The 16,147-nt window shown below is 42.9% G+C and overlaps 1 protein-coding gene across 1 annotated transcript; it reads left to right on the forward strand.

Annotated features, from left to right (window-relative positions):
* The first annotated feature begins 113 nt into the window (after positions 1-113).
* On the forward strand, positions 114-15,831 carry PIN1 (peptidylprolyl cis/trans isomerase, NIMA-interacting 1). The gene is made up of 4 exons (XM_075858946.1): positions 114-313; positions 5,219-5,419; positions 11,959-12,069; positions 15,147-15,831. Exons 1-4 carry the CDS (start codon positions 256-258, stop codon positions 15,254-15,256), a joined length of 480 nt encoding a protein of 159 aa, XP_075715061.1. The 5' UTR covers positions 114-255; the 3' UTR covers positions 15,257-15,831.
* Positions 15,832-16,147: the final 316 nt, after the last annotated feature.

Raw genomic sequence — 16,147 nt, forward strand, 5'->3', positions numbered from 1 at the left:
TATTTAAGACAATGCGCACTTCTCACTATCCCAGCCCCTTTCCCCACACTGTCTGTGCTGCTACCTATGGATCCTCTGATTGGCTCCTTTTCTCCCGCCCTTTATTTCTCCCTCCGCCATAACGATCTTCGGCTCTGAGTAGCCATTCACACAGTTCTGGCTTCGTCAGTGTCTCAGTAATGAACCGCCAATAGCGAACGCCGATCTAGCTGTGTCGTCACGGAGGGCGGGGCAAAACCTGACGCAGGAGGCAAGATGGCGGATGAAGAGAAGCTGCCGCCCGGTTGGGAGAAGCGTATGAGCCGCAGCTCTGGTAATAAAGACGAGTACAGATGGTCGGTGGTGGGCTGCGTTATGTGTGGTGAACATGGCGCTCGTTCAGATGGCCGTAGTGCTTTTATTCCATTGAACCTTGGTGTAGCCTGTTAGCCCCTATGACTATGCAGAGAGCTGGCACGTTGTTGGCATCGTGCAGCCAGCTCTGGGCAACATTCAATTAATTTTCTGTTCACTTCCCTGGCCTCCATGTCTAGAGGCTGCAAGTCTTCGATCGAATGGCGACTTTGGACGCGTTTTAATATTATACGTTGGGGCACGTTGACTGGAATTCGCCGTTACGGTGTGCGCTACAGAACTTTACCCGTTTTTACTCGTCGTCCTTTATAGAAAAGTTTCGTAAGGAGCCACGATGAAGAGCGACTGGAATGCCACGCCCCCTTTTCCTAACAAACATTGTCACTTGTCAGTAAAATGGGAGCGGCTTCATATATAATGCAATCATATAAAGGGGTATGTGCGAGCGGAGGGGGTCTCACCCCTGACTAAGCTCTACAATGGGCACCCCATTCCCCGTCCCTCCCCACTAGCTCACAGGGTGGATTGATGCCCGAAAATGTCATCAGTCACCCCGTTTTGTCTTTATGGGGGGTAAGGCCCTGTTCGCACAATTTTCCACGCTGATTCTGACACGTTTTACGTGAAATTGGTGTGAAAAACGCTTGTAAAAATGGGGTGGAATTACAAACCGCCTCGCGGAAGAAAAAAAACTTGCGTGTCCCTTGATGCTAAAGCATTTTGAAGGGGTTGTTTTATGAAGACCACCCCTCTATAAGCCATGCGGACCTCCATAGATGGGAATCCATGTTTGATTTCCCCCCACCCCTCTCTATGGACCAGAGTGGATATTTTGCTCTGTTAGAGACGCTCCTGCTCTAGCGGACTCGAAATGCTCATGTTTTATATGGACGGCCATTCACTTTAATGACTGACAAGTAACACTGATGTCCCCTGCTGCGGCCGAGAAAAGGTGCCATTGCCCGTATGGTGCTGTACTGTAATATATGTACTAGTATCACCAGGTTACATCTCAATCATCATCTCTCTACAGCATTTGGGATTCCTGCTCTTCGCTAACGTGGGGGAGCCGGTTTCCTATATGTATGAAGTGGTGGGTTGCGCTCCTCTGTATATTAGGCTGGGGCTACGCAGCTACTTTGACCGCACAGGTAACGAAAGTGAATGTGGTCGCTTTACAGCTCGCGAGTTACCGCAACATCACAGTTACAAGAAGTCTAAAGTAGCTGTAAATCCCTAGCCTAAGTCTATGGGAGGTACAGAAACCGCGCTGTGGTCGGACCCACACTGATCAAATGCCAAAAAGATTATATACATACGTGCTGTCACTTTCCCTCCGGTTTATATGGAGCAAATGTATGTCAGACGAGTGCCCTGTTGGCGTTTGGGAGGTTTTCGGGGATTTGACATTCATTACCTGTCCGTTGGAAAGGCTGTCCATGTGTAACGTGGGGGGGGGGTCTAACACCTAGGACCCCCACGGATAATAATAGCAGAGGGACAGCCACTTTACTGAAGTACCGGACTAAACTTATGGTGGATCCTGGAACATTCACCAATGAGAATAGGTCATCTATGGAAACGCTCCAAAAACTAATTCTGTTTTCAGAAAACACAGGTTATTCATTGTATAATGAAACGTTATACTGTTTTCCAATATACTTTCTGCATAAATTCTTTTTTCAAGATCTCCGCTTGCTTTTCTTTAATTGGATCTTTCATTGTTTACTTCCAGTGGATGAAAATCTGTCCTGGTCATGCGATGGACACACAGGTGCAGGACGGACTTGCAGTGCTCTATCTTGTAATGACTGGATGTAAACAATCAAGGTTCCTATTGAATGACAGCAAGCAGAGCTCTTGAGCTGAAGGATTGACTAATTATATTGGACAATTAATAACCTTTTATTTGAGCTGTTAATCAAGCACCAAGGTCTCGGTCACACAGTGGCCTCTTTGGGTTACACTGCTACTCTGGGTGCTGCTCTTGGTCAGTGCCGCAGTACAAATATTAAAGCTGAATTCATCAGGTTCACGCTGAGCACAACTTATATATATATATATAATTTAAAAAAAATTCCTCTACTTAGAAATACGATGGAAGGCAACGGCCAGGTCTGACCTGGCGGTGTTTTTGGCCTAAGCCAGATTAATTAACAGGTCGATCATGTATCTGGCAATCGGTTCGCAGTATTAATTATCCTCCCCCCCCCCCCCCCCATTGTGTGTTAGGGGGAGTATCTATAGAGGTAGCAGTCACACCCGGGCCGTGAAGTCTGAGTGAGCCCCTCAGCCGCATAAGACGACGCTGGTATTGTAAATTATATATGGGGGAGGGGGGGGCTAGATAAAGATTTTGCATTGGGGCCCAGAAGCTTCAAGTTACGCCTCTGGTTGGGGGGGTTCTAGTGAGCATGTTATGTGTTCTGCCTTCTATCACATGGCATGGACCTGAGACACTAGTAATGGAGTTCTCTCAAGTTCACAATCTGATCCTCAGTTCTCAATATTTGGATACCGCTCAACACCAGTTTGTAATGATCAAACTGGTCATCGCTTCTCTACCCCAAATCAAGCAAATATTGAATGGAACTCAACTGGAAGACCCTCTTAGAGACCCTTAAATTTGTACTTGTATGCCAAATGTCTTCATGTAGGAAATTGCTGCAGCGGCTACAAAGTTATTAGTACGTTTGGTGGATTTTTCAGACTTTTCCCTAATAAAGGGCTAGACAAATCCCAAGGGCCAATGCTCCTAGAAATCAGCTCACACCTAACTTTTTGAGACCTAGGGTAACCGCACACAGCAGGTAAACCTTCCAGTCCATCTATGTGGATGGACGTTCCCTATGTCAGATCAGCGCAGTCCGGAACAGAACATGCTTCTATTATATGGTTGTCTTTGTTGTAGGGATGTCACGATACCAGAATCTGGACTTCGATACCGACACTTCGTTTAGTATTGCGATTTTGAAACCAATTCGATACTTTGCCAACAGTAATAAAAAAAAAGTTCTTCCATTTTCTGATGTGAGGCGCGAGGTGTGATGATGAATTTAACCTCCACGTGCCTCACACTAATAGTAATTAACCCCATCATGTTTCTCAGTCATAATGGGTTAATATGTAAGGTACATGATGGGGTTAATTACTATTAATGTGAGGCACATGGAGGTTAAATTCATCACACCTCGTGCCCCACAATAAGTGATAGAAAGCAGTTTTTTTTTTTTACAGCGTACACATCATAAATGACGCAAAAAATTGCTGTGCAGGTTATTACGGCCGCGTCAATACCAAATGTGTATATTTTATGTATTGAGACTTATTTTAATGTTTATTGTAAAAGTGTATGTGTATTTTTGTTAATTTAACATTACTTTGTTTTTACTTTATTTTTTAAACTTTAATGTACTGGCATATATCTATATACCAGTACATTAGCCTGTGTATGTATAGTACACAGGCAGTTGTTAGGACATACCTAAGTATGCCCTAACAGGAAATATCGTAGGACATCTCTGGGGTCCTTCAATGCACTAATGAGCGCAGGCACTGAAGACAGAACATGGGGGGGGGTGTTTTGTAGTGCGTCCGCCATGCTCTATCGTCAGTGCCGGCGTTCATTAGTGCAGCGCCGGCCGCATCGCATCATCCTGACCCCGCGCACTTGTTATCAGGACTTTGGAGCCGGGCAAAGACTGTATTACACAGCCGCAGCCCCGCTCTCATACATTCATGTGTTACAATACTGAGCTGTGCGGCCGCACAGCTTCGTATCGAAATACATGAAATAACGGTATCGAACCGTTTGGGGATGCAGAGTATCGAAGTTTCGATGCATCGCGCATCCCTACTTTGCATAAGAAAAAGTTCTGCAACTTTCTAAATAGTTCTTCCAATTCATCACCTTTTTAGGACCTCTGCAGTCGGTGAATGGAAACATTCTTATATATATCTAGAATCTGTCCTTGAAATTTGATGCGCACACAGGTGCGCGGCTTGTGACGCTGTATCAGAGCTTTCTTTTCTAAAGCACCCCGGAGCTGTGTCCGGTAGACGAAGTTAAAGCAGGTTTTCATTGCCCGATTGTGAACAAGAATGTTCCCGTTCACTGACGGCAAACAAAAAAAAATTAGAAACAATTGAAACAAGGGGAGGAATCTTTCTAAAGGTGGATTGACACACTTTAAATCTCTGCATCAAAATCCCGTCGTGTATGAATTTCACCCTTTTACTGTCTGAGTGAAATGCGGCAAATTTTTTTGAGACGCATGCCTCTTAAACAGGTTGCCTCTAAATCGACAATTATCACCTACCCACAGGAAAAGTAGTATTTGTCTTATCCGCGGGGGCCCAGTGATCATGAGAAGCCCAAATTTCCTCCTTACTGCAGTGGTCGAGAATGTGCCTACCAATTCATTCAATGTCTATAGGACTGTTTCAGTCATTCCCATAGAGTTTGAATGGAGAGGCAGCGCGCATGTTCGACCTCCGCTCTATTTAATGTGCTCCTTACTGCGGTCGAGCTGTGAGGAGGAAGGGGATTTTGGGATCAGTGGGGCCCCCTGTGGATAAGTTATGATTGTCGATTCTGGTGTAACCCCCTTTAATAAATTTGGCACATCTCGGGAAGTCACATAGATCATGAAATCTATGCCTACGTGTGTGTGTGTGTGTGTGTGTGTGTGTGTATATATATATATATATATGTGTGTGTATATGGAAAATAACAGGCATTAAGCCGATAAGGTCCCCCAAAGTATATTGGAAAGTATTAGACCTGTTCTTCATACATTGATTAAGCTTTTCTGTACGTGAACTGGAATACCCCTTTAATTGAATTTGCTTTGTTTTACTACAGGACGTGTGTATTATTTCAACCACATGACTAATGCCAGCCAGTGGGAGCGGCCCTCAGGAAGCGGGAAAAATGGGCAAGGTGAACCGACAAAGGTACGATGTTCTCACCTGCTGGTGAAACATAACCAGTCCAGACGTCCTTCATCGTGGAGGCAGGAAAGAATCACACGCACCAAAGACGAAGCTCTGGAGCTCATAAATGGTAGGTAAGCACAGGAATAGCAAGTGAGAAATGAATAGAGATGGATTATATAACGTATAAATCCATCTACATGAAGAGTTGAGGTACTTTGTAAATACACAGCATTCTTTACTGGTTCTGAGTTACATCCTTTATAATTGTCCAGAGCTGCAGTCTCCGTTCTGTTGGTTGCTATTGGAAACAGTCAACAAGCTTGTTGTCAGACACTCCAAACTTCTTAGCTGTGCATTGGGACAGTTAGGTTTTCCCTACATCTGATAACTGCAGTGTTAGTGGTGTAAAGAAAAAGTATTCCTAAAATCTAAAACTGGTCTGCAAGGTCTGTGCTGACATTAAGACAGTGATTCCAAACCATATTAACAAACGGGAATCTCTTTAAAAAAAAATCCAGTTAGGGGAGCCCCCCCCCCTCTATTCCTACGTCTATGAACCTTGGTGCAGGGGAATGTGTATCATCCTATAATACTTGTATGTCGTTTTTTTTCGGGCTGAGATTTCTGGACTGCTTTGCCAAACATCTTAGAGCAGGTTGAGATCAGTGTGCCGTCCCTACTGTGGAACTGACAGATCTTGTTGCTGCTGTGTTTTGGGCAACCCCTGACCAGTTTCCAAGGAACACTAGTTAGGAAATACTGCATTTACGTGACCTCCAGTCATAACTGCAAAAAGTGTTCTGCTGCTGAATGTACTGTAAGCTTTATCTGCTCGATTAAATATATTTGGAAATTACGGTTTAGTCATGTGACTCTGAAAATTCTGTAATACATATCATGTGGCCAAATACACGAATCAAACAACACATGTTTGTACGAACTCCTAACCAATGGGCTCGTCCATTCACCTCACACAACCCCGCTTGTCATAGGGGTGTATACTAGGGGGAGGGATGCAAATCGGCATTAAGAAGCCAAGACTGGTACATGCATTCAGATGCTCGATACGAGCACATGGAATGGATGCTGCAAAACAGTTCATTGCTCTGCCTTAAACCCTCGCCATTGCAAGCACTCTTAAACTGGGAGCCACAAGCATTAATATGCCACACGCATAAACAATCTAAAAAGGCTTAGTCTCCCCTGATGACTCTAATGCCTAGAAGAAACGCGTTGGGAGAATCTTTGTTAAACCTGAGGATGTGAACAGGATTCCATCTTAATATCTCCAACTCGATTGAGAGAGACCACAACAGGAATGGGTAGGGGGGTATATACAACAAACCCCATAGCCACTACAAATCCTTCTTTTTATATATATATATATATATATATATATATTGAAAGTTAGTATTCCAAAGTACCGATTCTCATGAATTTCCCACATAGTACTTTGGAATACTAACTTTCAAATCACTGTCTATCAATGTTTTACACATGTTGGCTAATGGTGGCTTTTTTTTTCTTCATATAATGAGGGTTATATTGATATTATTTTATTTAACCCTGTTTTTCTCATCATTGGGGATGTCATTATAGTATGTCATTTTTTTCTTTATGTATGTGTTTTTGTTATATACATTTTATACTACACTTCAGTAAAAGTTATATTTTATTGCAAACTCCAGTCCTCTTCCAGTGACTTAAAGAGCAATCCCCTGGTATATGTGATGTATTTTATCGACAAATAATTTTTGTCCAGTGTTTCACTTTAAATATTCACCATGCATTCATCCGTTAGTGACCACTCATTAGTGTTTTTACGGCGGCCGCTAACGGGCATTATTCCGATGCAATTGCCTTTTTACGGTGCTGCTTCGGAATAAATAAATACACTTGGGAGCAGGTAAATCTCCCAGCTCTCAGCTACCGGAAGTAAGCAGACCTGCTCCAACGGGCGAGATCGAAATAAGTATCGATCTCGCCCGTTAAACCCCTTAGATGCGGCGCTCAATAGCGAGCGCTGCATCTGAGTGGTTTTGGAGGGAGGGGGGGCTCCCTTTCTCACCCCACCGACACCCTGCGATAAGATCACAGGGTGTCTGTCTTCTATGGCAGCCTAATAAAGGCCCCCAGGTCTACCTCTAGTTAATGACTGCTAGGCCATGCCACAGGTATGGCCTGGCAGATGCCTGTCCTTTTTCCCCGACAGGCAGTAATACACTGCAATACAGAAGCATTGCAGTGTATTTTAAAAGTGATCAGGTGATCGCATAGTAAAGTCCTCTAGTGGGACTAATAAAAAAAGAAAAAAAAAAGTTAGTTAAAAAATAAATAAAAATCCAAAGTGAAAAAAAGAAACACTTTTTTTTCCCCCTTATAAAATGCTTTATTATTATTATTATTATTATTATTATTATTATTATTATTATTAAAAAAAAAGAAGTTACACATTTGGTATCGTCGTGTCCGTAACGACCCCAACTATGAAGCGATTACATTATTTAATGCTCGGTGAACGCCGTAAAAAAAATTAAATAAAACAACAATGCAAGATTTGCGGTTTTCTGTGCATCCTGCCTTAAAAAAAACCAAAAACAAGTGAACAAAAAGTCGCATGTACTCCCAACCAATAAAAACTATAAGTCGCCCTGCAAAACAAAAGCCCTCATACAGCTGCATCGACAGAAAAATAAAGTTGTGGCTCTTGAAATATGGAGACACGAAAACAAATAATTTGGAAAGAAGTGTTTTTTCTGTGTAAAAATAGTAAAACATACAAAATCGATGAGTTTAATATCGTTGCAATCATAACAACCCGCTGAATGAAGGTATTGTTATTTATACCACATGGAAAATGGTGTCAATTTAGGACACACAAGGAGTTGCAAAATTGCTGTTTTTTATAAAACAAAATTCTATGGCCCCCCCCCACCAAAAAAAGTTAATCAATAAATTATATATATGCTATTAAATGGTGCTATTAAAAATTACAAGTTGTCCTGCAAAAAACAAGACCTTGTGCAGCTACGTCGACGCAAAAATAAAAGTTATAGCTCTTTGAGCCTATGGAAAAATAGGCTGGTCACTAAGGGGTTAATATACATTCTATTACGGCAAGGAAATGCCCAGTTTTAGAATCTAATTTATAATATTTCCTGACTTGTGAAAAAAAATTAGAACAATGTTTAATTACCTATACACTAATTGTTTAACTAAAAAAATATATATATATTTTTCTAGCGACACATTCCCTTTAACGCCGAAGGGCGGATATATCCGTCCTCAGCAGCAGCTAGTTCGCGCAGGAGGACGGATATATCCGTCCTCTGATGGCGCGGGTACGGCCACTGTACCCACGCGATCAGCAGCTTCCGGTCCACGAGAAAATGGCGCCGGACGTCGCTAGGTCGAAGACCTTCAATTTGGACTGTGTGGGAGCGGCGCATGCGCCGTTCCCACACAGACGGCGTACAGCATAGTGGATGGAACGGGCCCCGGTCGCATTCACTATGGGGCTGTATGTGCCGTATTCCATGTCTGTATCTGTCGTTAATCGACACATACAGAGATGGAAAAAAAAATGGCAGCCCCCATAGGGAAGAAAAAGTTAAAAAATGAAAAAAAGTAAAACACAAACGCACAAATAAATAAAACATTTTTTAATAAAACACTAAAAGCAAATTGATATCAAAATATTTTTTTCCGCGACACTCGTCCTTTAAATGTGACTAGAACGTAAGGACTAGAGCTTAGATCTCCACCATATGTAGGCCTAGTATCTTTGATTTTATGTCATGGCGTGAAATCCGTAGGTGCAGTATATGGGGCGCAGGACTTGTGTGACGTCAGGGAGCATTTTGTGTGTATAAGGCCTTATTCACAGGAACGTGTGCGTTGTGCGCACGCAAAAAACGCAGCGTTTTTTGTGCCTTGCAGTGCCGTGTGTCATCAGTAGTTGGTGAGTGGCTGCGTGATTTTCGGGCATAGGACATCGTTATGACAGCCATGACTAAGAGCACTTGACGTGCTTGAAACGCGTAGGCTCATTACACCTACCGATTTCTGCCTTGATACCAAGTCTGCCTGTTACCGAATTTTTATGTTTTGATACGAATAAAATTGGGAATACGTTCCTTTTTAAAACACTCCTCCAGCGCTGGATCAACTTTTTCTACTCTAACATTGTTATGACACTCTGTTTTTATGTTAATAAACAGAAATGAAGGAGGTGGTTTTATTAGTCCCTTCATTTCTTTAACAACTGTTGCGCGACTCACGCGCAGCACACAGAAGTGCGTCCGTGTGCCGCGCGTGATTTTCAATGGGTGCGTGATGTGCGAGAAACGACCAAGTATAGGACACGTCGTGAGTTTTACGCAGCACACGCTGCGTGAAAATCACGGACTGTCTGAACGGCCCCATTGAGTTACATAGGTCCGTGCGACGCGTGTTATTTTCACGCGCGTATCACGGCCGTCAACTACGGCCTAAGGAAGAGGTGGGAGTAGGAGGGAAGATCACAACCCTGTTACCATCATCGGTCTCCCTGTACAGCCTCTAGTGACCCCCAGGGGGGGGAGAGAGGAACTGTTCTTCATGTTGTCACCCTTCTTACCAATCACATAGGATATTGGTGCTCTGGTGTTACAGGGGTACTACTAGGTTAAAGAGATGAGCAGTTGCACAGACCTTTTGTGGACTCAGAAAATCTTTGTGATCCAAACGCTGGTAAACATGATCTACTTCATTGTGATTATTTTGTGAAGATGTGTGCATGTAGTCATAGACCTTCAAAACCGCTGCACATCTTGACTTTTAGGGTATGTTCACACGGCCTATTTACGGACGTAATTCGGGCGTTTTTGCCCCGAATTACGTCTGAAAATAGCGCCTCAATAGCGCTGACAAACATCTGCCCATTGAAAGCAATGGGCAGACGTTTGTCTGTTCACACGAGGCGTATATTTACGCACCGCTGTCAAATGACGGCGCGTAAATAGACGCCCGCGTAGAAGAAGTGACCTGTCACTTCTTTGGCCGTAATTGGAGCCGCTATTCATTGACTCCAATGAATAGCAGCGCTAATTACGGCCGTAATTGACGCGGCGTTCAAGCGCCTGCACATGCCGGTACGGCTGAAATTACGGGGATGTTTTCAGGCTGAAACATCCCCGTAATTTCAGCCGTTACGGACCCCCGCCGTGTGAACATACCCTTAAAGGTTCAAAAGGCAGGACAGTAAAACTAAACATAGCATTATGTATGGAGACTGTAATAATCTATGACATTTCTTTGTCAATTAATCCCCATTCATTTCACCTGCCATAAAGCACAGACACTGCTGCACTGCATAGAGAAAGGATGGGTGGGGGGGGTCCCCAATACGGCCACCCCAAGTAGTTTGTTTTTTTTAAAGAGGCTCTGTCACCAGATTTTGCAACCCCTATCTCCTATTGCAGCAGATCAACGCTGCAATGTAGATTACAGTAACGTTTTTATTTTAAAAAAACGAGCATTTTTGGCCAAGTTATGACCATTTTTATATTTATGCAAATGAGGCTTGCAAAAGTACAACTGGGCGTGTTGAAAGTTAAAGTCCAAGTGGGCGTGTATTATGTGTGTTACATCTGGGTGTGTTTACTTGTTTTACTAGCTGGGCGTTGTGAATGGGAGTGTATGATGCTGACGAATCAGCATTATCCACTTCTCTTCGTTACCACCCAGCTTCTGGCAGTGCAGACACACAGCGTGTTCTCGAGAGATCACGCTGTGACGTCACTCACTTCCTGCGCCAGGTCCTGCATCGTGTCGGACGAGCGAGGACACATCGGCACCAGAGGCTACAGTTGATTCTGCAGCAGCATCAGCGTTTGCAGGTAAGTAGCTACATCGACTTACCTGCAAACGCCAATGCTGCTTCTGCAGAATCAAATGTAGCCTCTGTCGCCTGGTGCCGATGTGTCCTCGCTCGTCCGACACGATGCAGGACCTGGGGCATAAAGTGACAACACAGCGTGATCTCTCGAGAACACGCTGTGTCTGTGCACTGCCAGAAGCTGGGTGTTAACGAAGAGAAGTGGATGATGCTGATTCGTCAGCATCATACACTTCTATTCACAACGCCCAGCTAGTAAAACAAGTAAAAACGCCCCGATGTACGCACATAATACACGCCCACTTGGACTTTTACTTTTAAACACACCCACTTGGACTTTTGCAAGCCTCATTTGCATAAATATAAAAATGGTCATAACTTGGCTAAAAATGCTCGTTTTAAAAAATAATAACGTTACTGTAATCTACATTGCAGCGCCGATCTGCTGCAATAGGAGATAGGGGTTGCAAAATCTGGTGACAGAGCCTCTTTAAATATAAAAAAATGCCTACAATATGTAAAAAAAAACGGAATATAAACAGTGTTTCTCTTTTGCAGACTTGCATCTGGTTAATGAAACTAAAACTAATTACAGGAGACGTTTTATTAAAGCGCTCGCATATTCTACCCAAAATGTCTCCTAAAGAAAAATAATTCCAACTTGTTCCTGGAAACAATAAGGCAGCGTACAACTGTTCCAAGACTAGTGGAATACGAAGGGACAACATTGGATACAAGTGCTTGGCTGCGTCTACTAAGGGGTTGATATATATTTTTTTTTTCCTCAGGGTATATACAGAAAATAAAATCTGGAGAGGAGGACTTTGAAGCTCTAGCCTCACAGTTTAGTGACTGCAGTTCTGCTAAGGCCGGAGGTGACTTGGGAAATTTTGGGAAAGGTAAGTAGAATTTTTCACATTTTGGCTTCTTCCTGTTCACATTACGTTTTTTGCCTCCGTTTAACGCATATGAAAGGGAAAAGCTCCTGACGTATTTGTCAACCGCCTCCAATTTATGCCATACAGTGGCGTCAGTCAACCATAGGGTACCAGTGTAAAATAACGTATCGTGTGCTATGTCTCTTTACTGGATACAGCTGTATGGAATAGTGTAGTCTACTATCGCCGCTAATATTACAGTACGTAAGGTGCATGATGTCATCGACGTGAAGTCTGGACCTTCTAGAGGAAATCGACTCACAATCATCCTCAGACTTGTCACCTTGACAGTTACAGAGGCTCTGTCACCAGATTAAAAATGCCCTATCTCCTACATCATTTTATCGGCGCTGGAATGTAGTTAACAGCAATGTTTGTTTTTTTTATTTTGGAGAAACTTTTTTTTTTTTTTTCAGCAAGTTATGACCTTTACTACATTTATGCAAATTAGTTGCTTAGTGCCCAAGTGGGCGTTTTTTAACTTTGTAATACGCCCACTTGGTTAAAAGAAGTGTATGACGCTGACCAATCAGCATCATACACTTCTCTCCATTACACCCAAGCTTGTTTCACTGAATAGCGTGATCTCGTGTGACGTCACTTCCGCCCACAGGGCCTTCGTCTCTAGGGAGTTCTATATGCTTACCTGCACTGTGTGATGCTGCCTCCTCCGCTGCTGCAGATCCAACGACTGTAACTCCTCATATGCCTGGAGACGATCTATGTTCAGTCTTCAGACGTAGAGATGAAGGACCTGTGGGCGGAAGTGACGTCACAGCGTGGTCTCGCTGTTCAGTGAAACAAGCTTGGGTGTAATGGAGAGGAGTGTATGATGCTGATTGGTCAGCGTCATACACTTCTTTGTAATACGCCCACTTGGTTAAAAAAACGCACACTTGGGCATTAAGAAACTAATTTGCATAAATGTAATAAAGATCATAACTTTCTGAAAAAAGATTGTTTCTCAAAATAAAAAACACTGCTGTTAACTACACTACCGTTCAAAAGTTTGGGGTCAACCAGACAATTTTGTGTTTTCCATGAAAACTCACACTTATATTTATCAAATGAGTTGCAAAATGACTAGAAAATATAGTCAAGACATTGACAAGGTTTGAAATAATAATTTTCTCCTTCAAACTTTGCTTTCGTCAAAGAATGCCCATTTGCAGCAATTACAGCATTGCAGACCTTTGGAATTCTAGCTGTTAATTTACTGAGGTAATCGGGAGAAATTTCAGCCCATGCTTCCAGAAGCCCCTCCCACAAGTTGGATTGGCTTGATGGGCACTTCTTGCGTACCATACGGTCAAGCTGCTCCCACAACAGCTCTATGGGGTTGAGATCTGGTGACTGCGCTGGCCACTCCATTACAGATAGAATACCAGCTGCCTGCTTCTTCCCTAAATAGTTCTTGCATAATTTGGAGGTGTGCTTTGGGTCATTGTCCTGTTGTAGGATGAAATTGGCTCCAATCAAGCGCGGTCCACAGGGTATGGCATGGCGTTGCAAAATGGAGTGATAGCCTTCCTTATTCAAAATCCCTTTTACCTTGTACAAATCTCCCACTTTACCAGCACCAAAGCAACCCCATACCATCACATTACCTCCACCATGCTTGACAGATGGCGTCAGGCACTCTTCCAGCATCTTTTCAGTTGTTCTGCGTCTCACAAATGTTCTTCTGTGTGATCCAAACACCTCAAACTTCGATTCGTCTGTCCGTAACACTTTTTTCCAATCTTCCTCTGTCCAATGTCTGTGTGCTTTTGCCCATATTAATCTTTTCCTTTTATTAGCCAGTCTCAGATATGGCTTTTTCTTTGCCACTCTGCCCTGAAGGCCAGCATCCCGGAGTCGCCTCTTCACTGTAGACGTTGACACTGGCGTTTTGCGGGTACTATTTAATGAAGCTGCCAGTTGAGGACTTGTGAGGCGTCTATTTCTCAAACTAGGGACTCTAATGTACTTGTCTTGTTGCTCAGTTGTGCAGCGGGACCTCCCACTTCTCTTTCTACTCTGGTTAGAGCCTGTTTGTGCTGAAGGGAGTAGTACACACCGTTGTAGGAAATCTTCAGTTTATTGACAATTTCTCGCATGGAATAGCCTTCATTTCTAAGAACAAGAATAGACTGTCGAGTTTCACATGAAAGCTCTCTTTTTCTAGCCATTTGGAGAGTTTAATCGAACCCACAAATGTAATGCTCCAGATTCTCAACTAGCTCAAAGGAAGGTCAGTTTTATAGCTCCTCTAAACAGCAAAACTGTTTACAGCGGTGCTAACATAATTGCACAAGGGTTTTCAAGTGTTTTCTAATCATCCATTAGCCGTCTAACACAGTTAGCAAACACAATGTACCATTAGAACACTGGAGTGATGGTTGCTGGAAATGGGCCTCTATACACCTATGTAGATATTGCATTAAAAAACAGACGTTTGCAGCTAGAATAGTCATTTACCACATTAACAATGCATAGAGTGTATTTCTGATTAATTTAATGTTACCTTCATTGAAAAAAACTGTGCTTTTCTTTCAAAAATAAGGAAATTTCTAAGTGACCCTAAACTTTTGAACGGTAGTGTACATTCCAGCGCCGATAAAATGATGTAGGAGATAGGGCATTTTTAATCTGGTGACAGCCTCTTTAATTTCCTACTAGTCATCTGTACTCCTAAACATCCCTATAGATCCCATGTGCCTTCTCTGACGTTGGTTGTCCTCAGGCAAGTTCTCGCAGTGCCTGTCTGAAAATGACTTCTTATAGGTGGCCTTGAATCAAGTTATTGCTTACCGACTACCTTGTAATAACCAATATTTTTGTGTCTATGTAATATGCTTTGCAACCACTAGATGTCAGAACTTTTGATTTTTCTTTCTTCTAACAGGTATCTAAACATTTTTTGTTCTAGTTCTTTACTGTATAAAGTAAATGCCTGAATGTGAAATTAAGAGAATGTAGCACACATTATTACATGCCCTAATGTTGACGGCAGACCCTTCCCTTGATGATAATTGTATTCACTGTCTGTCCTGCAGGTGACATGCAGAAACCCTTTGAAGATGCTTCTTTTGCTCTGCGGCCTGGAGAGATGAGCGGCCCCGTTTTCACGGATTCTGGCATCCACATTATACTTCGCACTGAGTGATTTCCCTTTTCGTAGTGGGGCCCCCCAGCCTTTAGTAGAAGGGAGCTGGGGCTATGGAGACAGGTTATGTTCTTGGATGCAGAGGTGGAGGGCAGGTGAGAAGGGACAGTGTAGGCTTTAAAATACCTTGGGGATCTCTTTCAGCATTATGGAAGATTTCAGAGGGCCATTTTTATCAGCATTACATCTCTGCGATGATGGGCAGCCTAGTATCCGTGTTGAACATTTCAATTTACAGCAAGGGATCTGCATGAAGGGTTTGGGCTACTTCTTAATTCATGGACTACGTGTACACTCCCCCATGTTTTGAACTAGCTAGATGACTAGAAAGACTGACTCCGAATATACGGTTTATAACCCTTCCAACATTAACGGCGCAGCTTATGATCCTTCATGCCGGGTGCTCTGACCTGCATTCACCGCAATGAATAAGGAACCAGCAACTGGGATTTAACTGGTTAGATCATCCATTGCTGGCGGTCTGCTCTTCCCAAGTGGGAATGCATCTAAAATATTGCACGTGGTTTCTGTGTTCCATCAAGCCATACTATTAAAGAGTTCCTATTGCCTACTGACAGTGGAATAGGCGATTTTCTTGACCATTTTTAAGAGGCTGTTCTCCAAGACTCTTAGCAAAGTTAAAGGCTATATTCTCATAAGTTGTGGGATAAGCGCACAACACGGTTAACTAATCCATTTATAGATCCCAGATACAGCTAGATTCAATTCCAACATTTAAAGGGATTGTCCAGGGTTAGAAAAAAAGTTTGTCCGTTTTTGTGTTTTTTTTTTTTTTGTTTTTTTTGGGAGTTTTTGTTTCCACCAGAAACAGTGGCACTCGTCTATGGGCTCTGTCTAGTATTGCAGCTCATCCCTATTGAAGTGAATGAA

This window comes from Rhinoderma darwinii, chromosome 3, assembly GCF_050947455.1.
Source record: "Rhinoderma darwinii isolate aRhiDar2 chromosome 3, aRhiDar2.hap1, whole genome shotgun sequence".
Lineage (NCBI taxonomy): Eukaryota > Metazoa > Chordata > Amphibia > Anura > Rhinodermatidae > Rhinoderma > Rhinoderma darwinii.

Excerpts from the sequence above, each read along its gene's own strand:
- PIN1 (XM_075858946.1), top strand. The coding sequence starts at position 256 with ATGGCGGATGAAGAGAAGCTGCCGCCCGGTTGGGAGAAGCGTATGAGC. Across the intron at positions 5,420-11,958 it reads AGCTCTGGAGCTCATAAATG|GGTATATACAGAAAATAAAA; the intron begins GTAGGTAAGCAC and ends TTTTTTCCTCAG. Across the intron at positions 12,070-15,146 it reads CTTGGGAAATTTTGGGAAAG|GTGACATGCAGAAACCCTTT; the intron begins GTAAGTAGAATT and ends TCTGTCCTGCAG.